Genomic DNA, 20,949 nt, shown 5'->3' on the forward strand with positions numbered 1-20,949 from the left:
CTAAATCATGCAGGTTTTTCTGGAGCTTTTGTTTCTCTGTCACATTCTTTTAAATAGATCTTTCCTTTTTCTTTCTTTCCCTATAGCAAAAAGCATCCTTAAGTCCTCAGAAGCAAAGTCCTCTGGATAGTGAGGTAAGAGTCTCATAGGAGTATGACTAGAGATGACAGCACGTGAATGCTTAGCTCTTAACCACCAGAGATACTTTCCTGATTGTGGAGAATTCTTCAGGTCTGGGTTATTATGTAGCTTTTTCACACTGAATTATTAAGCCTTGGTGTAGGATTTTTATGCTTGTGGGACCAGTCAAATATTTCCTTCTGTTCGTGTAGCCTGCCTGTCTGAGTTTGGTGTTTTATTGTCTGTTGTATGTTTTCTATGTTCTATACAGAAAATACATTTCATATTCTGTTTTTAAAATGCTCCTTGTGAGCAGTTACAGTTTACTTTCAAACAGGAGTATTCAGACAAGGTACTGCATTGTAATCATCCTTCACTGATCAGTTTTCTCCAAGTTTCCTACCACTAGCTCACCAGTTTTCCCAGAAAAATCAAGCATGAGAATTTTGAGGGCCATCGGGAAAGTAATCCTTAACAGTTTTATTGCGGTGTAGTTTTTATAATCAAACCCAGTAAGTCAGTAGGGAACACCAATCATTAGAAGGCTTAGTGTTCTAGAACATACAGAGCTGAGCCAGTGACATCTGTTCACTCTCTGCATCGGATTTCTGCATAGTAATAGCTCTTCCACTGCATGCCCATCCCCACTTTCCTCCAGGGAAAGATAATTCGCTTGGCAGTGTTAATCGGATCAAAACTTTTAATGATATAATGAATATAAATAGTTCTCTAGCAGCATTTTCCAGCTAGCTTTTTTTTTTTTGCTACAAAATTACTGAAAGATGGGGTAATTGAAATAGTTTTTGCTCCTTTTCTTTCTTAATGTCCTTCTGTTCTTAATTTATGCTTTTAAAGGATCCTTTGTTCTACCACAGTAAGAAAAGTGAATACATAGTTGTCTGTATTTGCTTGAGACAGAGCAGAAAGCAGAGTAATTGTTTCCTTAAGTAATACAAATGCACTGTAATCCATGGGTCATGTGGCTATATAGTCCTACGGTTACATTATGGGGTTTCAAACAAAAAAGCCTCACAATGCTATAAACAAGCAGTACATGTTCCAAAATGTCTGTCTGTTCACATACTGTGTGTTTCTGACATTCTGTGTGTTTCTGACATTACTCCATCTCTCCCACCTCCCAGTGTCCCTTTCCATCCAGAAGGTCTCAGCATACTGATGATAGTGCCTTGTTAGTGGTAAGATCCTGCACGCAACGGCCTTTTTATGTGGCAGACTCTAGAGCGTAGAAATAACATGCTGTGATTGTCTCAGATTAGACCAACTCTTCTGGAGCTAATCTAAATAGCATAAAACATGACCACCTTCTTTGAAAAGAGGCTTAGCTGTGAACTTCAGCAGTATGTTAGTAGTTGTACTGTCAGCCATTTGTTAATATTATAGCGATGGCTTTCCACAAAACAATCCAAGCTTAGCTTTTGCTGAGAGCAGAAGAAAAGAACTGAGAGTAAAGAACAGCTTCCAAAATTAAAATGTCAGCCCTAGTTGTTCTGCTTTGATTTCTTCTCTCTTCAGCTTGCTTCTTAATTGATGTGCTCTTCAGTGTCAAGTAAGCAATTTCATGTATTGAGTACAGCCTTCTGCATTAACTTGTCTGTGTCCTGCACATGCTGGTTAGAAATGCTTACTATCTTGGTTACTCTATCACAGCTCAGGCAGAAATTGCTCTACATGTGAATATTACAATTCATTAAATACTCCTCATGCCTTTCTAGTGCTCATTGATGAAGCTGTCTTAAAAGTAATTATTTTGAACACTTAGCAAGAATAAAAACATTAAAATACTTAATTCATGTTTTATGCTATTTCTTCCCTGATGGCATCTTAGCCATGTAGCATAGTTAAATAATATAAATAATGCAATAATCCATGTTTATAAAGAAAAACACACTTGGTTTGCCTGCTGTTGCATGATTGCATGCCTGGGATGTATTTTCTTAATATATGTGCTTCCACAGCTGCTTAAATTTTATTTAGGCAGTGCTCTGTGTTTAGAATGTCTCTCTCCAGAACATGTTGATCATGATACCTCCTGTCTCTTTATTCAGACCTTTTGGTTTTCTTGCTTTCACATGACTAGCAATATGTGGGAGAGAAGGAAAGCTTGTTACAGTACAGATTTAGTGTTTAGAGAAATCACAATCAATTAGCATATTGAAATGTGCTTTCATATTTAGATAATGAGAAACAGGAGAATAGTAGTGAGCTCTGATACTCAGTGATTTCATCTTTGAAATGTATTATGAAGATACCTTTAAGCAGCCCTCCTCTTCTGTTGGGTTGGGTGATCCTGTGACTTGTGTTGTAAATCAATACATAGAATGTTGCCTTACCTGACAGAATTTTCAGAAACTATCTTGAAACTGGCTTCCATCACTGTTGGTTTCCTTTGTGTCTTCAACCACGTTGCATCTTTGCACTTCACAAAAAAGTGGCCAGGCTGGTAGAGGAGGACTGAACTAGATTTGAAAGCAATCGTTTCTCTCTTCATGTTTCTTTTGATTCCTTGCTATTTTCCAGCAACACTAAACTATAGTATATGAAATACTGTGGGGTTTTGTTTTTCAAACTGCTGAAGTATGATTTGCAGCACTACATGGTAGTGGAAATACACACTGTGTCTAATGATGACATATGCCAGAACAGCTGTTTCTGGCAATTATTTCAACTGAAACATTAAGCTCGTGCATTTGTAGCACTTTAGTTTCCACAAACATGTTTTGTACAGCAAAAACTTGCTCAACAATAAGGAAATGTTTATTAGTTTGCTTTGAAAGAAAGGTCTATCATATGAGTTGAAATTACTGCTGCCTTTTTATATCCTCTTGCATTTCATGTGACATTTTCCTTCTCCTTAGACCTAGCTAAATGTCAAAGCCATAATTTCTGCAGGTGACTTTTCATCCACCAAAGTCCAGAGGCATTTCATGTCAAAATTCTTTTTATTAATAGCAGTTTTTAGCACACAGTTTCCACTTACATAGTTTCTTCTCTGCCTTTCTTTTCATTAATAGCAGTTTTTAATACACACTTTCCACTTACATAGTTTCCTCTCTCTTTCTCTCTCCGCTTAAAGACTACATGCAGTAGTGCACATCATGCCTTCAAAGCTTTTGTACACTGGATCTTGCAAATAGGTTAGTTTAAAAAAAACAAGTTCTAGTTTTCCCACTGATTATTCTAGCTTTATGGCCTGAGAGTAACACTTGTGACAAGAGAGGAGAATATGACAGGCTGGACAGATGGGCAGAATCCAACTGCATGAGATTGAACACATCCAAGTGCTGGGTTCTGCACATTGGCCACAACAACCCCTTGCAGTGCTACAGGCTGGGGTCAGAGTGGCTGGAGAGCGGCCAGGCAGAGAGGGACCTGGGGGTGCTGGTCAATGGTAGGCTGAACATGAGCATGCAGTGTGCCCAGACAGCTAAGAGGGCCAATGGCATCCTGGCCTGCATCAGGAACCGTGTGGCCAGCAGGATCAGGGAGGTCATTCTCCCCCTGTACACTGCACTGGTTAGGCCACATCTTGATTACTGTGTCCAGTTCTGGGCCCCTCAGTTTAGGAAGGATGTTGACTTGCTGGAGCGTGTCCAGAGAAGGGCAATGAAGTTGGTGAGGGATTTGGAGCACAAGCCCTACGAGGAGAGACTGAGGGAGCTGGGGTTGCTTAGCCTGGAGAAGAGGAGACTCAGGGGTGACCTTATTGCTTTCTACAACTACCTGAAGGGAGGTTGTAGACAGGCAGATGTTGGTCTCTTCTCTCAGGCAGCCAGCACCAGAACAAGAGGACACAGTCTCAGGTTGCGCCAGGGGAGGTTTAGGCTGGATGTTAGGAAGAAGTTCTATACAGAGAGAGTGATTGCCCATTGGAATGGGCTGCCTGGGGAGGTGGTGGAGTCACCATCATTGGAGGTGTTCAGGAGGAGACTTGATGGGGTGCTTGGTGCCATGGTTTAGTTGTTTAGGTGGTGTTGGATTGGTTGATGGGTTGGACGTGATGATCTTGAAGGTCTGTTCCAACCTGGTCTATTCTATTCTATTCAATAGAGGTAAAAAGGTAGAGTGAAAAAAACCCTTTCATTCAGCAGTTTCCTCATTAGGTCAGAGCTCTCTAAGCAGAACACTCACTTTTATTTTGCTCCAAACAATGTTTTTCCACTTGAATCTAGAGAAAATATTTTTTAAAGGAGTAAATCTAATGCATAGTTAGACAGCAAGTGAGCTTGCTTTTATTGTACTATGTTCCTGTAGTATTGTTACTGCTTGAACAAAAAAATCTGTGGTGTTAACCTCCATAATTCTTTTGGTCTTCCCCTTGTTGTCTTTTATCACGGTTTAAAAGGCATTCACATTGCGCAGGTTACTCTGCTTCCTTTTGTTTGTAAACAATCTCAGGACAGTCTAACTCACAAAATAACTGCCCGTTCTTTCTGTGAATGTTAATAGATCTATTTAGCTGTATGTTTCTACTACATACCTGGGATTAGATGCAAAGTGGAGTTTGCCTGCAGTATTCCATTTCTGGCTGTGGTGCATTTCTCTCTGTTGACTTGTAACAGCCAGACTAACCAAAACATTGCTGGAGAAATGTAATCAGTGGCCCCTCTGAGAAGATGTGCTGTATACCTCCCAAGTTTTATATTGGTCGTATCCTGCTTGCTGTTCTCAGAAGGGTGATGCTGTTCATCAAAATTCAGATTACTTGTTGAGATAGTGTCAAGGCTTAATATTTGGCTAATGATTTCAGATGTGATTGCTTATGAATCACATTTTCCCCCAAATATCTTACTGTTTTCTCCCATGCTGCCCCTTACGAAGTGAGTACTATGGAAGGCAGAAAATGAAAAAAATAATAATTCCTCCAAGCTGCTGCTCACTTTCCCTCTTGTGAAGCCTGTGACATATTTGCTAAGCATCAGGCAGCTGGTGTGACCTCTTCCTTTCATAACCTTTGTGTCATTGTTGCCTTGTGCTCCTTTCATTGCCTCGTGTTCTCTTGTTCTGTCCTCAAACATGGCTTGAGGCCATCGTGTTAGTGTTAGCACAAGGGATCTCTGAAATATTTTGAGTTAAGGCTTTGAGGCTCCAGTGTGTTACAAATAATAATGGTATGGGTAAAGTAATCAGGACTTGAATTATGCTATCTTGTACCCAGAAGTTCTCTCCCAGACTGTTGGCATACATTTGTGTATTCAAATATTTAATAATCATATTTGCTTAAAATATCCTTATTTGGTTTGTGCAGAGTTCTGGCTGGACTCTGGTTTGGCAGTCCCTGTCTCTGGCACAGGGAGACATCTCGGACTTCAGTGCTAGCCCAGAGGCCAAGTGCAGCACGTGCAGTAGGGTGTTTTAAGTCTCAACTGCAGAATCCTGGCTCCTTTTTTATCGTGGCTACCTTTTCTTACAGTCTTTGCCTTACTTCTTCCTTTCTTCCCTCTCTCTCCTTGCTGTCCCTGACAGAATGGCTTTGAGCCTCTGTTTGTGTTTGAGATTGACAGTAACACCAATACCATTAAGAGAAGGCCAGGGACTCGCAAACAGGTGAAGAGCATGCAGTGTGCTGCTGTTGTGATTGTCCTACACTGTGGTGTGCCGTGTTCCCCCTCCCTTCGCCCACTGCTGGGTACGTGGATTGTGACGACTTCTTGTTAGTCTGTGTCAAGGCTGTCTTGCTCTTTTGATACAGGAATAAATAGTTATGCTAATTTTACAGACCACCTACTTCTGATTTATTTTACTGTGCTCATATACTAGCTAATGTTTTGATTAAGTGATATCTTTAAACTCTTTAAAACAACCAAAAAAGAAACTCCCTCTTTTTTATTTTGCTCTACCTTGCTGTGGAGAAATAGGCTGTCTTGAGGATCAGCTGTTACATCTGTGTAACACCTTAAGATATTTGTATTTAAGGCCTGCCTTTCTGTCCTTTATAGCCCTTCCTGGCTGTCCTGTTCTGAAGTGGCAGAACAATGGCGAATCATCTTATATACTAACACTCCCAAGTGTGTCATCCACATCTGTAGAGTTTTCTAGGTGTCATTTGGTGTTCTTTTCCTGTGCTGAACTGTCACTTTGCTGTTTGAATGTGGTTTTCAGAAAGTGATAGTTTCATTCTTGAGCCACTCAGTCCTCAAATGGTAGTGTTTTTATTTAGCCTTCTAGATCCACCTGTCAGCAACAGGTTGGCATGCTGAAGCTCCTGTTCTGTGGGCATGAAAAGTTGTTTATTTGGGTGGTTTATGATATTGGTTATAATTGACATTGGCTGCATTTTATTTATGACAGCACCCTAAAACTTCACACTGACACCTACCCCAGGTTTGTGCACCTTTGTGCATAATTCACAGGGACCAGCATTAGGTATTTGTGGCAGATACAAAGCTGTGGGTTTCTTTGATTTCACATAGTTGATAGGAAAATAACTTACTAAAAATACACAAGATAGGTGAAAGAGTAAAATAAAAGTTAATTTTTTCTGAATGGTGGCTCAGAATGAACTGTTGTTGGGTAAAATTTCCTTTTGTCTTGATGGTGTAGTTGTTACATTGGGTGTTACATTGGTTGTTACTAAAGAAGCTTCTACCTCACTTTGTTCTTAATTCTGCTTTTGGTGTCATTGTGTTGTGTGTAAAAGGAAAAATTCACCTCCCAAGCTCATTAGCTGAAAAGTTTAGGAGGACAGGAAGGCTTTAGCTGTAATTCAGCAAGTCTGTTGCCTGTTGAGTGTCTCTGAGAATGTGATCATGATCACCTCTTCCTTTTTACCTTGTCTACTGCATTCCACCTTTGTGCATGAGCTGTCAGCTATTTGCTAATACTGCTTCTGCCTTCTTTTCCCTTTCTTTTTTTTTTCTTTCTGCCTTTAGTCACTCTCAGGGTTGAATCAAGAAAGCTCTGCTACTACCCTGCCTAATGCCTCTACCTTCAGTCCTGTCAAGGTATCTCTTGCTATTATCATTCACCAGTAAAGCAACAAAAAACTCTTGGATCCACACATCTGTTTTAACAGGTGTTAGTCTGTCAGCTTCTAAGCAAAAGTTCAGGTAGGGTATGAATCCAATTTACCTGATTAAACTGTAGTAGATATTACCTCATCTTAGCTTTAGGCTGTGTCTACAGGTGGCCTCAGCTATCGAAACATGGTAATCAGCCTCTGCTCCAAGGGTTTCTTGGTTGTCTTTGATGTTGCTTTTTCCGTGCAAGATCATTTGCTCTTGACCAAGTTCATCAAAAGTGCTCTTGTTGTATTCTTTACCAGCTTCCTTTTGAATACAGATACCCTATGTTTCTTCCTCCTCTGGAAACTGCTATACTGGATGCATTCATTACAAGAAATTACTACTCTCTGTAAGCACAGTGGGTTTCTCTGGGGACAGTGACATTTGGTGAACAGCAGCATTGCATTAGCACAGGTGTCAAAGAGGTGGTGTATCCTTACCAGTGCTGCTGTAATGCAAGTCCTGCATGTTATTTCCATGTCTGTTTTTCTGTCCTCTTTGCAAAGAATACTTTGGAAGTTATGGTTGGGAGGCAGAGTAAGCAGAGATCTGTCACTGCACAGTCAGTGCAGCTTCATCATTCTTTTTCTTTCAAAAAATAATTTCAATCCCACCATTTGTCATTTCTGCAGAAGAAAAACTCACTTTCTGCAGAGATGAGGCTTGGGGACCAGCATTCTGTCTGTCTTCACATTTCTGTTTTTTTCTGAAACACATTTAGATGGATGAAGCCTTTCTCTAGAACACAGCAAATTAGAACATAGTCACAGCTTTTCCAGACTGGGACCATTTACACTTTTCTGCTTTCTTTGTCCACAGAGTGATGACAGATCTACCATCTCCCCTGGCTCACCTACCACTCAGACAGGTAACAGGGAAAGGAAGAAGTTTCTGAAAAGGAAGATCAAAATGCCTGCTTGCTTATTTTGTACAATGAAGAAAAGGGAGCACATGTTCCCATCTCTTGTGTGTTTGAGAATTCCCCCAGTTGTTTGGGGCCCCGTAGAAACACGTCAGGCAAGCGACAACACGAGTGAAGCATGTCTTCAGGCAGAGCTAGGGTTTAGCTGGCTTAGGCCTTCCCTACAGGCTTTGGCACACAGATGCATTCAGCAACAGTCAGAACAGTTGCTGGAGTTGGTATGTGGAATGTGCTTTGCATGCAAGTGTCCTTGGAAGTGCCTTTTCCTGCTCTGCGCTTTTGTCATGCATGGCTGTAATTCATTTTGTCATTATTATGTTAAAATTTTTGGTTTGTTCTTTTTAATTATCACATTGCTGAACCCATTTCCTGTTTAAACTCTAACCATTTCCTTCCTCCTTTCCTTTCCTGTGCCTTTCCACATTTGTTTAGTCCACCTTTCCCCTTCATATCCTGGCCATGCAGCCCCGCCTTCCTATAGAAACCCTTCCCAGCGACCTGAGAGTTTCCTTTTCCGAGCAGCAGCTGTCAGGGATGAAGCAAAGAAAGGTAGGTTTTATAGCTCAGTCATCAGCTAGTTTTTCTGTGTTATATTAACCTCTGCTTTCCTAGGTTTTGCACCATTCTGTTACTTCAGCTCATTATCATCAAATTACTTTTAGAGTTCCCCATGTAGGTAGATGGCATTAAATAGTTTGAGAATACCCAATTTGTTATTTAGAGCTGTCAGCTCTTCTTTTGTCTTTCTTGTGGAAATGTGGAAATTTGCACTTCCAAAAGAAAACCTGGAAAAGATAGTGAGGAAATGCCACAAAAGCCTTCAACAGCTGATGAGGGCATCTTGATACTTGGACAGGAGCAGCTAACAAAACTCCAGTTTCTGTGGGAACACTGAACTGTTCTAACATATTCATCTGGCAAAACTTGGTCCTCCTTTGTGACTGGTTATTATCCAACAAAGAACAGAATCCAAACAGGAAGGAAAATGTGTTACAGGACACCTCACTTAGACTAGTAGATCGTTAATTGGATTAATCATCAAATGAAAGAAAGATTAGTGAGAAGGCATGCACTGTGCCCATTCTGGAACCCTGTGTGTCCTTGTGTAGCTCAGCAGTGAAGGACAATCAGTCAAACCATGCTTAGTGATTTTCCTTCCTTCCTTCCTGCTCCTTTTTCAGCTGTTACTTCATCTTCTACCCGTGCCTTGTCTCCTGCTAATGATTCTGCAGACCCTAGAGTAAGACAGAACTCCAAACAGCGAGAGGAGGAGCTGGAGCTAATAGAGCAGCTGCGTAAGGTAAGTGCTGCTGGGAGCCAGCACCTGGACATCTTAATAAATGCACCCTGCTAAGTCTCTCCTTGTGTTTTGGGCCAGTTTCACTGAACCATTATGGTGCACAATTGACCAAAAGTTGCACAGTCTAAGTGATTCTTTCTTTCAGAGGGATACGGTGGTGTTCACTTTGGGTTTTGTAGTGGATAAGATCAGCTTCCAGTTCTGTAAAATAAACTGTGCTGGCTCTTGCTTCCAAGTGACTGGTGATACCTGCTTTTAAAATTATTTTGTGCTTCCTTTTGTCCTTATCAGCCTCCACACTTGCAAGGGCCTCCCTGGCAAGCTGCCTCCCTAGCTTCCTTTTAATCTCTTTTTAAAAACTCCTCTTTGCTGTAAAGCCCACAGAAAAGCAGATGGAGTACAGAGACTACTGCCAGTCATGCTGACAGCATGGCTCCCTTGTGTGCTCTGGATCCATCTATTGATAGGTTGGACTTGATGATCTTTTCCAGCCTGGTTAACTCTATTCTATACTGCAGAACATCTGAGATACAAATATTCCTTATGCTTGTGCTTTTTGTCTGTTCAGGGCCACCACGCTCCTGGTTTGTGCCCCAGGTACAATGACAATAATCAACATTGAAAATGCCACATGGCATTAAGGTACTGCACTGCTTTGCTCCAGACTTGTTTCTGGAGAGTGTGAAGGGTTTCCTTGAGGTGTTCTAATTGATTGTTTGAACTTTACCAAGAAATAAGAGCTCCTACTTGTTAAAACTGCTTTTAAAAGCCACAAGTATAACTCAGATGGACAGAGAGAATTCCTTCTCTTTGTAAATTTTGGCAAAGGAGAAAGTTACCCTAAACCAACTCAAAACTCAGTGCTGTTTGAGTAGCTTCTCTTCTCTTATCTCAGAATGCTTTGTGTGTAGTCTCTCTTGTTCTCTTCCCCAGCTAAGCCTAAATCTCTTTTTTTTTTAATCAATTACCAAGAAAAACAATTTAGATTCAGCATAAGAACTTGGTGTTTGAAATAAGGTTAAAAGCCTGAATTCAATTTTCATTCTCTTGCACAGAGGCTAACTACCTCATTTATTAAAAACTGTGCCAAGTAGTTCAGGTTTTTCTTTGCAGGCAAAAATGTTGTCTTGTCTTCTGTTAACTCTGTTGTCCTCCAACCCACAAAGACAATTATTTTCACTTGCTGTGTCTCAACCATTCTCTGAGGGTATGTAAGATTAGGAATACTGTTCCTAGTCCCCTGTGCTGTACAATGCAAACTGTTCATCACTGAACTCAGTTGCTCCTGGAGTGTGGTCAGCCTTGGCCCACAGTACTGTGCAGAGCTTTCCTTGATGTGACTCCAAAAGCTGTTTGGCCATGCCATGAGGCTGAACAGAGTTGTGATACAAGCTCTCTGCCTCTTAGAAAAATGTTCTACAGAATGGAACAGCTGGAGGAAGCCAGCTCTTATGTTTGGTGTGTCCATGTTCATTTGTCTGCAGAATATCGAATCCCGGTTGAAAGTGTCACTGCCCAGTGACCTTGGAGCCGCTCTCACCGATGGTGTTGTTCTGTGCCATTTAGCTAATCATGTGCGTCCTCGGTCTGTTCCCAGCATTCATGTCCCCTCACCTGCTGTTGTAAGTATGCAATAATTGATAGCATTTTATAGGTGTCCCAATTTACACCCAACAAAGTCCTGCAGTCCAGACAAGCGCTCAATTCAGCGGTCTCCCCTGTGAATGTACATGACAAAAACTGGCCAGCTGTTCTGCCTGGAAAAGGTCTATAATGTCATGAAAGGAAATGATGCTTGGGTTTGTTTCATTTCAGTGAAGCTGGTTTTAACCACAGATTGTAAGAAAATGTTAGCATTTTCCAGTCTTGCCTGTGTTAACTTGAAAAGTAGGCTAAGAGGACAATTCAGCATGAGAAATTAAACAGCACGCTTCAAAAGATCAAAATACCTTAGAAGTTCAGGAAAACAGATAGTAGTGAAAAACAGCATTCTCCACAATGTTTAGGATGCCACTACACATACACTACTGGAAACAGTCAGGGAAGCCAAGTTAATTCCCATCCACTTCACAGCCCTGCAAATTCTTCTGCTCAGGAATTGTAGCAAAGCACACTTGAGCTACTTGGAGAGCAGCATCTGGCGGAACAAAACAAATCCAGTCACACCTCTGTGATAACAGGAACAAGGGTGGTTGTATCTGGGGACTGTTCAGAGCAAGGAAGGAAATTCCCAGAGAATTCTGAAAATGTCTGAAGCTGTTTCTCTGACCCTGCCTAACTGAAGTGTTTCTGGAAAGCACTGAAGGTGGTCTGGTTCAGGGTGCATTACTGCATATCCTGTAGGGAAAGCACAGAATTAGAGAAAATTCAAGAACTGTGAAGTACTGAAAGATCTAACCTGCATTTGTGAAAGTTAGAAAGTTCAGCAAAAATATTTAGAGTCATCTCCTTGAAGTCTTATCAGCAGGCAGCTTGCTTGTGATGCACCTTTAAATTGTATAAGGGTAGAGGAAAAAATGAAGATTTTTCCTGGGAGAAGGGATTGAAACATTTATGTTGAGTTTTCTTTGCCTTATTTTGGAAGCAGTCGGTGTTGGTTGGAATTTCAACTGGCACTTAGAGGGCTGCCTACTCTAACATTGTGGGTTCTTCTCCCTTGGGCTTGCTGTGAACTGGCAGATCTCTTCATTATTTTGAGAACAGCTTAACTGGCTGTGCCAGCTTTTCAGGCAGGCTGTAGAATGGTGAAGGGAAAAGACCCACAGCTGCTATTCAGTAGTCTTACATCATTGAGAATGTCCTTTCAGTGGCCTGGATCTGTGTACTGTTGAATGTTCTGTGTTAGGAATTAAATCAGGATGTTGTCATATAAATCCCAAGGAAGAGGCAGCCCTTAGCTGCACAGCTCCAGGAGCAGAAGAGTCGTCATGTCGTCCCTCAGTCATAGTATCATAGTATCAGTCAGGGTTGGAAGGGACCACAAGGATCATCTAGTTCCAAACCCCCTGCCATGGGCAGGGACACCCCACACTAGATCAGGCTGGCCAGAGCCTCATCCAGCCTGGTCTTAAACACCTCCAGGGACGGGGCCTCAACCACCTCCCGGGGCAACCCATTCTAGGGCTTCACCACTCTCACGGTGAAGAACTTCCTCTTCACGTCCAGTCTGAATCTCCCCACCTCCAGCTTCAGCTTCATTCCATTCCCGCTAGTCCTATCACTACCTGATATCCTGAGAAGTCCCTCCCCAGCCTTCTTGTAGGCCCCCTTCAGATACTGGAAGGCCACAATTAGGTCACCTCGGAGCCTTCTCTTCTCCAGACTGAACAGCCCCAACTCTTTCAGTCACAAGATCATCTTTATATTCCCTCTTTCCTTTGCTAGAAAGAACTCAGCACTAGTCTTTTTTAACCTGCTGTCTTGGTAGGGAAATATGGCACATTGCAGGGACAGAGCAGAAGAAGCTTCAAACCTTACAGAAAAATTCTGAACCCATAAAAGCTGCTACCCACTGCTGTGGGTAGCTTGTTCAGAGGAGCAGAAACTTGAGTCTCTAACCAGAAAAGAATAAGCCTCAAGATTCATAGTGTGTTAGGGCTTGAAAGGAACCTCTAGAGATCATCTAGTACCACCTGCTGCCACAGCAGGATCACTTAGGGCAGGGCACACAGGAATGCATCCAGGTGGGGTTTGAAAGTCTCCAGAGAAGGAGATTCCACAACCTCTCTGGAGAGCCTGTTAAAGTTTCTCCTCATGCTGAGGTGGAACTTCCTGTGTGCCAGCCTGGACCTGTTGTTCCTTGTCCTCTTACTGGGCACCCCCAGGAAGAGACTTGACACCCACCCTTCAGATATTTATAGACATTAATAAGATCCCCTCTCAACCTTCTCAGGACTACACAGCCCCAGTTCTCTCAGTCTTTAGGACAGGACCAAGACAGAGCCTGTGCTGTGGTGTCTGTCTGTGTAGAGGTGTAAAAGCTAACTGTAGGAAAAAAGCTTGCTTGAAAAAGATGCCACCGAGTGCCGTTCAAACAGCTACGTCAGACACGTCTACAAGAGGCTTGCAAGCAGCAAGCTTCAGTTTTCTCCCATTTTTGTCTGGTTTCATCTGACCTTTCTTTTTTTCCTTTTTTCCCCCCTCTCTTTTTGCTAATTGAAATATGGTTTGATGTTTACACAGTTATGGATCAGTAATCCAGAACAGACTGCACATTACTTCGTATCACAGAATTGCTCTGAAATCGCAGCGTGGCAGCCGTGCATGTGTGTTTTGTTCAAAACATACCTTCTTTTTGTTGTTGTGGCCATACTGCAGTCACTAAAGTGCTGGCTGGTTTTATATAACACCTTGTAGGTAAATATCACCCAGCTTAGTACTGCCTTTTCTTGAAAACATTCAGCTTTTCGTGACACGGCTTTGAAATTTGTGCTTGCTTTTATAAAGAGCAAACTCTACCAGAGCCTGCTTTCAGTTAGACAAGCTTGTAGCAGTCTAATGTGTTATTTGGCAAAGACATTTTATTTCTAAAAAACTGTCTAAATTTAAAAAAAAAAAATCTAATAATCTTTTAAAATCCTGCCAGTTAAGAACACACTGTGCCTGTCTCCTTTGCTTCCTTGCAGCCTAAGCTTACGATGGCAAAGTGCAGACGGAACGTGGAGAACTTCTTGGAAGCCTGCAGAAGGATTGGAGTGCCTCAGGTACGTATTTCAGCTACCCTGATACCATGTTTCAGGTGCAGTTTTGTATGATGCTGCAGCAAATGAAACCCTCTTTGAAAGACTGGCTGAAAACCAGATGATTAAATGCTTAGAAGGTTCAGGTATAAGCTGTGTCTTGCAGATCAGACGTGACCTTGCATTGTCTTCCAGAGCAAAATGAAGTCAGAGGTAGTTTATCAGAGGTCTGATTCGTTTATTGTTGAGCCTCAAATTCATAACAGCTCTTGCAGTTTGAGTCTTGCCTTTGTAATTGCAAGCTATTCTATACAAACAATTACATCTTCTCGATATTAGATATTTGGCAGCTAAAAAGTGGTTAAAATTTGGATGGCCTTTTGCATGTGTTATTTTTATCCCAAAGCTTTTCACGTTCTTTCAGAATGATTCTCTTACATGAATGTCTTTACTGCCTTACCAACAATTCACAGTACTTGTGGCCTTTCTCTCATGGTAGCTATCTTTGCATAGATCCTAATTCCTTTGTTATGTACCAGTGGTAGAGTCTATCTTTTTCTGGTATTCCTTGTCCTCTTGTGAAACCTGCAGAAGAGCCAGGAAGTGGGAACATTAAAAAATAGTCCCTCTGAGTCCAGTTGCACTTTTATGCTGTCCTGTCCTTTCTACTTTGTCTTACTCAGCAGCTGTGTCAGTACAAATAGTTTTGATATGTGTCATGTTTTTCTTAATTTTTCTTCTAGTGCATTAATTGATTTGGTTTCTCACACTGCTAAGCATCAGTGTTTCTGTTGTAGGTGCTGTTTTCTTTCTTTTGTGTTGTGAAAGGGAAAGGTAGACCTGGTGACTCCTTTCCCAGCTCTCTCTAAAAGCAATGTTCCTGAGTCAGTCATGCAGTTATTTTTTGGTGGTTTAGGTAACTTCACTTGCAGGCATTTGAAGCACTGGGATTTTAGGGTAGCAGAGCTGTTGAGCTGCCTGCCAGTTTCATGACTCAGCAGTGAATTGTCTTAGAAGGTGGTAGGGAGTTACAGGTCATTGTTTTTTCAGCCTTTAACCCTCTGCTGAACTGCACAGTATCATTTTGGTGGGGCAAAACTGTTCACAGTACATAGTATAACTAAGGTTGGAAGAGACCTCGAGGATCATCTAGTCCAACCTGTCACCACAGACCTCATGACTAGACCATGGCACCAAGTGCCACGTCCAGTCCCCTCATGAACACCTCCAGGGATGGTGACTCCACCGCCTCCCTGGGCAGCACATTCCAATGACGAACGACTCGCTCGGTGAAGAACTTTCTCCTCACCTCGAGTCTAAACCTCCCCTGGCGCAGCTTGAGACTGTTCAATTCCATCCCAGCCTTCCTAGTTATAGCTCCCTCAAATGTGCAGATGTGATTGTTATGGGACTGCAGTACAGGTCCAGATCACTGAAAGGATTCATGTTTAAAAGCATCCAAACAAAAAAGCCACTCAAGATTTAAGTCCCTTGTAGCCTCACTCTGCTACATTTACTACACCTACTGTCCAGGACCCTCTTGGTTTTCTCATATCTGTTACTTTAATGTGAAAGAGCCACAAGGACAGTGGCTCTGGGAAAACTTAGTGGAATAACCCCACCTGACCTCCAAAGTTGTTCTCACGTGTCTCCATTACATACCTACTGAGATGTGAGCGTGAGATACCTGCAGGCAAGAATGGCATGGCAGGCAAGAATGGCATGGCAGCCTAGTATATTTTTCTTGAAAAGATGCTTGCAGATATTTCTTTTCATTTCAATTCTAGTTACAGAAATAAAAGGCTTTCTGAAAGTATGGATCTATGTAGACATACCTGCTAAGAGGAAGGCTGCTTTTAGAAAACACCAGGTACAGGCACCACAATGGAACAGCTCTTTCTGTAGGACTTGGCTAGTTAAAGCCCTTGGATCAAAAGCACCCAACAGTTGGACAGACTGATATGTGCATCTAGATTTCACTGATTTACAGCAGTTGCCTGTGTGAAAGGGAGGGAAAATATGCACAGTGGGAGTACTTACAGAGCATTTAAACTTGTAATTAGTAATAGATGTTTCTGCAGGATACTGCATTCAAGCATCGGTTATACATAAATAATCCCTTGTCTACTGTTTTCCTTAACTAAGATATATGTGCAGACTTAGCTTTGGTGAGTAGTCAGTGCCAGCAGCATCTCAGAAACCTCTTCATTTCCTCTGGAGAGAAATGTTTTTCACTAAGGCATGTGTAAACTGCTGTGTCTTTCACAACAGAGACTGTTACACGTTTAAGCTGTACAGGTGACAGGCACCTCACTAAACATTTGCATTAAGTGAGTTTTGTGCAATGGGAGTCTTGCAAATTCCTCTGTGAGAATTAACCAGCTGTGAGACAACACTTCTGGAGCATGTAGGTTTTATCTGAGATGTCTGATGACTGACTGCTTCATGGATGTTGCTATGGCTAACTGACTGACCTTTTTTTTTCTGTCTGTTTTCCCTTCCTGCTCACACATTCTGGACAGGACAATCTTTGTTCCCCTTCTGACATTCTTCAGCTAAACCTCAGCGTTAAAAGAACAGTTGAGACTCTTCTTTCCCTGGGGACAGATTCAGAAGAATCCAGTCTTGTCTCCCTTTCCATTCAGCTCTGGGGCTTTGTGGTGTTTTACTGTACTCTAATGCTAACGCTCTGTATGTTCTATCGCTGGGTCTTTTTTCTCTAGCGGAAGGATAGTGGTGCCACTTCCTCCCTCCATCACTCTGGTGCTTGGGAAAGGAGTTTGGTTTTTACAAGACTGTGTGTATGAAGTGATTTCTTTCCCACTGATGGAACAGAGGTGACAAGTACGATGAGCAAACACATGGGTGCAGCCACACGACTATCTGTGACATGATTCACATTTGTATTTGCTGTGTCATATGTAGCAGCTATCATGCTTCTAGAAGGGAGGAAGTGCTGAGTGTGGGCTAGAGCAAGGGACTGGGATTAGGACACACAGGTGTATGAATACAGTGCTGGGAAAACTGCCTGGTCAGGTTGTGCCTCAGTTTCCTCTTCTGTACGGTGGGAATTGCACCCACATTGGTAAAATGCTTAAGGATTATCTGATGAAAAATGTTAAACACTGCAAAGTGGTTTTGTTTTCATTGTCAGTGTTCTTGATGAGATCTCACAGTCTTAGGAGACATGGTCTGGTAAGTTTTGTCTACAGGACTTCATAACTGATATTTATCTTCTTACCCTCAGTCCCTTGTCCTGCTTCTGAGAGTATTTGATTTCTCCTGCTTGTAGACTCTGGTGTATTACTTTGAGTCAGGCTCTTTAAAATCACTGTCAGTGAATCCTGAGCTCCTTGAGCTTCATAACAGATAAAGCAGGAAATTTTCTGAGAAATTGAGCCCTTCAACAGCTTTGAAAGCAGTTTTCTGCACAGAAGACAAAAAAATCTTAAGGATACTGTCAGATGCTAAAGAATTTCAGAGCCTAAGTCCTGGCTGCATGATCACTCTTCACTGTTTCACTAAACTCAGGTAGTCTTCCATAAGCTTCAAAGCTTTTCCCTCCCCAGGAAAAGCATCCTGGTGCTTTAATGCTTTAATGTCTCAGGGACACCTCTGAACTTCAGGACACTCCCCATAAGATGTGCAAAAGACCATGTCTCCTCAGAGTGTAGATCAGTTCAGGAACTCTGCTCAGAGACCAGTGACAGGTAAGTGTTAAATCAAACATCTGTTCCAAACGTGTTTTCAGTATCTTTCTGTTGTATCTGAAAATACAGTGCATGGCTTGGGAGCCAGGCTGGAGTGGTGTTAGCATTCCAGCCTCAACCTGGGCACAGCTCTGAAGCACAGTTTAAGACACACAGGAGTTTAGTTGTGAATGTGGTCACTACCAGTAAAAATGTGTTACGTGTACATGGATCTCACGAGTTCTTGGAACTGAAAGTGAGTGACAAAGGAGCAAGTAGAGGAGCTCATGCTCTCTTTCCAGATCACACACAGCATGATCAAGGAAAGAGGGGACCTTTGGCTAGGGTAGATGGCTTTATTTTTGAAGAAGCTTTGGTGGTTTTTTTTTTTTGCACTGCTTACTGGTATGGACTAAAATGAACTCAGTTCCTATGTTTCTTAATCTCTTCTAATGAACACTGTGATAAAAGCTGCAAGGGGTTTTACACTAACAGTGCCTTCCAGTCTGTCAATGTTGTTTGTCATGACTGTGGTATGGAGTCATTCCAAAGCTTTGCCCCTTATCTGTATGCATACATAAGAAAAAAAGATAAGGCATATTTGCTCAAGTTTACAAGGGTTTTCTCCAAAAGCACACTTCTTTCAAAGGAACAAACTTGCTGGAAGAATAATGTATAGCTCAGCCTGATCAGATGGCTTGCTGGGAGCATTTTTCAGGCTGGGTTCATTGGTTTTCTCCCCGCTCTGAGCTTTGCGGGAGGAGCATTGGCTGCCACTGTTTATGCTGAAGGAGTTCTTTAACATCAGCAATCAGTAAAGGTTCAAAGAGTGGAGAAATACAGGTTGCTGTGGAAATAACATGTGAAAAACATGTAGTTCTTTAGGAGGGACAGACTTGGGTTCTTTTGTACAGACCCAGGGAACTGTTGGACATGTATCCTGACTGATGTGGAGTGAGGATGGCCAGGATGTGCCAAGGACTTACGTAGGATGAGGCTTTAAATCCATCTTAATCTGAGAATAGCACAATTATTAATAAACACTTTGAAACCTCTTTTTGCATCTTGCGTGTTACTCTTACTCCTTAGCCTGGTTCTGAGGTAGCCTGCTGAGCAGGGGTGCTTCTGGAAGGTAAAGAGGCAGCAGAGACTCGCACATCACACAGGATGTTCACTTGCCTACAAACACACTGTCGATTTCTCATTGCCTTGGACAGCAGAAATGACATTTCCTACATGTCTGATCCAGGTTATTTCAGCCATACTTAGAAGCAAGACTTGGGTTGGGTTTTTTTTCCCCCTTTTCTTCCATAAAACAGCTTTCTGCTTTATTGTGCCTTCCAAGGACTTTTTGTAATGAATATGTACAGACAGAAGGACTTCAGCTAGGCAGCGTGTCTCCTGAGATGAGAATTGCTTCTAAGCCTGGTGTGTTCTCTTAGGCTTGTTACACAGTTTCCATAGCACACACTAGTATTGCATTCTTGGCTTTAAAGCAGGTCTTGCCTCATTACATAGTGAAGCAGGCTTGCTGCATGAGGACTCCTCAAAAAGGCAGCTGTGTTTGGGAAAGGAAGCCTTGGTTCCTCTCCTTCTCAGTGTTGTAGCAGCTTCATCGTATTGAAGCAAAGCTTTCCCCTTCCCTAAGTTCATCTGCTCGTGGTTTCACAAACTGCTGCCATTGCAGTGTGGGCAGAGGACAGTTGGCTCTTCCCCATCTCTCCCACAGTCCTTTCTCAAACTCTTGTGTGATTTTCTCACAAAGAAGCAGGAGGATTACCCCAAGGCCTCCTCCTTTGAGCAGTCATGTTCACGGTTCTTTAGTCACAAGCAGGAGTTTTCATTTCATACCTGTGTGTGTGCTGGCTGTCCATAACATTTCATATTTCAGTCACCTTTTGCTTAAGTTTTTTTTTTGTTTTGTTTTGTTTTCAGTTGAGTGTTTTTCATCCATTTTGTTTCTGTCTTTGTTTTGTTCCCCATTCAGGAGCAATTATGTTTGCCTCTACATATTTTAGAAGAGAAGGGTTTGACACAGGTAGCTGTGACTGTCCAGGCGCTCCTGGAGCTGGCACCCCCAAAGCAGCAGCAACTTCACCACTTGTCTGCTGTGTAAAGACCTCCAAGATCTTTTGGTTTACCTTGGCTAAGCAGAAGGACCTGAAGACTTTACTGCCCATGCAGTGCATCCAAACACACAGAGCTCTGTTCTAAGGAAATGAGTTCCCGTGATTCCTGACAGGAATGTTTTACTTCATTTCTCCATTTTTTTTGGAGATCACAACAGTTTCCAATCACATTTTTATTATCAATATTTTTTTTTGCCCCTTATTTAAAAAATAAAACTAAAATATATAGAGTTAATTGGGAAGAGGGCAGGGAATTGCAGTGGCTGTTGGAGCCAGCTGTAGAAACTGACCTTGCAGACTGAAGACATGGGTGTAGAGTTTGGGAAGCAATTCCTGGGGGAATTAATTTGTTTTAAAAAATAAAAAGAAAGAGAAGGCTGTGGCTGCAGTGGGCACATGGGGAATGAAGTTTCTTTCCTTCCCAGCAGGGCTCAAAGAAAGGAAATTTCTTTGCCTCCAAAGAACAACTGTTTCTGTTATCTAGACAAAAAACAGCAGCTCGCAATCGTAACCTGCAGAGTTTGATAACAGGGGTTGAACTTCATGCAGCTGTAACTTGTGTTGGCCTGTCCCCCATTACAGAAAATTTGAAGGAGAAAATCCCTGACTCTTTTTCTTTTTTTCTTTTCTTCCTTCTTTTCTTTTTCCCCAAGGGAAAAAATACTCCACCTTTCCCCCCCCCCCCCAAAATAATACTAATTAAAAAACCCCTAATTGAAGATACTAAACCAGCGCTGTTGAAATCCTATCCATCACATTAACGTTCTTGCTAGCTTCACTTTCTGTTTGGGTTTTAACCTGCCTTGATCTGAAATATTTTTTTCCAACACAAGTGGAGGGGAAATCTCCTGCATCGTTCTGGTCACCTCCCCACCTGGTCATGCTGGGCAATGTGTGTGGTTCCTCAGCAGCTTTGTCAAAGGGTGACCTGATGTCCAGAGCGATGTGCGCATCTTCGGTGCAGTGCGAGGCATTGCAGCCTGCCATGCTAATCATTTGAAACCCCTTACCAAATACTATGTTTCTTAGGGGCTAAAGCATCCCACACAGGCCCTGTGAGCACTGAGCCCCCCAGTCACTAGGAAACT

The 20,949-nt window shown here is 42.1% G+C and overlaps 1 protein-coding gene across 13 annotated transcripts in view; it reads left to right on the forward strand.

The window, feature by feature from the left end:
* The window catches only part of LRCH3 (leucine rich repeats and calponin homology domain containing 3), a 67,590-nt gene extending 47,106 nt beyond the window's left edge, over positions 1-20,484 (forward strand). For 2 of the 13 annotated variants that reach the window (XM_054167046.1, XM_054167049.1), the window contains exons 13-22: positions 87-134; positions 1,263-1,316; positions 5,605-5,685; positions 7,011-7,082; positions 7,962-8,010; positions 8,497-8,613; positions 9,246-9,364; positions 10,849-10,986; positions 13,990-14,067; positions 16,566-18,113. In XM_054167046.1, the coding sequence (XP_054023021.1) occupies positions 87-134; positions 1,263-1,316; positions 5,605-5,685; positions 7,011-7,082; positions 7,962-8,010; positions 8,497-8,613; positions 9,246-9,364; positions 10,849-10,986; positions 13,990-14,067; positions 16,566-16,766 (957 nt within the window). In that variant the 3' untranslated portion in view covers positions 16,767-18,113. Of the gene's footprint in view, positions 1-86; positions 135-1,262; positions 1,317-5,604; positions 5,768-7,010; positions 7,565-7,961; positions 8,011-8,496; positions 8,614-9,245; positions 9,365-10,848; positions 10,987-13,989; positions 14,068-16,565; positions 18,114-19,719 lie in introns of those variants that run through there. The other 11 variants (XM_054167048.1, XM_054167053.1, XM_054167051.1 and 8 more) reach the window with 11 other exon arrangements.
* The last annotated feature ends 465 nt before the right edge of the window (positions 20,485-20,949 follow it).

Source organism: Dryobates pubescens, chromosome 13, assembly GCF_014839835.1.
Source record: "Dryobates pubescens isolate bDryPub1 chromosome 13, bDryPub1.pri, whole genome shotgun sequence".
NCBI classification, from domain to species: domain Eukaryota; kingdom Metazoa; phylum Chordata; class Aves; order Piciformes; family Picidae; genus Dryobates; species Dryobates pubescens.